The sequence below is a fragment of the Egretta garzetta genome, unplaced genomic scaffold (assembly GCF_000687185.1).
Source record: "Egretta garzetta isolate BGI_Z169 unplaced genomic scaffold, ASM68718v1 scaffold69, whole genome shotgun sequence".
In the NCBI taxonomy this organism is placed as follows: domain Eukaryota; kingdom Metazoa; phylum Chordata; class Aves; order Pelecaniformes; family Ardeidae; genus Egretta; species Egretta garzetta.
The window spans coordinates 3,903,116-3,903,674 of NW_009260790.1; the positions used below are offsets into that span (position 1 = coordinate 3,903,116).

Here is a 559-nt window from a genome sequence, read left to right on the forward strand (position 1 = left end):
GGTACCCGCCGCCTCCCAAACTCTCACAGGTCCTGGAGAACCTGCAGGAACAGGGCGAGGTGGGGGCGTGTCCCCTCCCCAGCACCCCCACCCCCGTGCCGGCACTCACTGGTTTTCGGGGTACGGGAGGGGACAGGCACAGGGCTGGCAGTCTTCAGGGGTACCGGCAGTGGCGTCCCCGTAGAAACCAGGGGCACATTGGTCACAGAAATCCCCTGCCGTGTTGTGCAAGCATCCCTTGGGGGGGAGATATGCAAATATTTGGGGGTGCACAGCAGGGATGAGACCCCATCCCCCCCAAAAAATCTGCTTAATGTAAAGACTCACGGAGCAGACGCCGCTCTCGGGGTGGCAGCTCTCCGAATGCCCGTTGCACTCGCAGAGCTCGCAGTGCCCCAGGTACAGCCCCCCTCCGGTGCGGGTATAACCAGGGGCACAATCCTGCCGGGAGGGAAGGAAAAGGGAGGGAGGTCAATGTTGTGACCCACACCCCCCCAAATATCCCTGGGAAGGAAGGGTGATGCTGAGGGGTGATGCTGGGGGTGATGCCAGGGGGGTT

At 62.6% G+C, this 559-nt stretch overlaps 1 protein-coding gene across 1 annotated transcript in view; it reads right to left on the reverse strand.

Annotated features, from left to right (window-relative positions):
• Positions 1–559, reverse strand: part of HSPG2 (heparan sulfate proteoglycan 2) — a 39,123-nt gene that overhangs the window by 23,531 nt on the left and 15,033 nt on the right. The window contains 3 exon segments of the mRNA XM_035901879.1: positions 6–41; positions 110–237; positions 328–441. Of these exon segments, the coding sequence (XP_035757772.1) occupies positions 6–41; positions 110–237; positions 328–441 (278 nt within the window).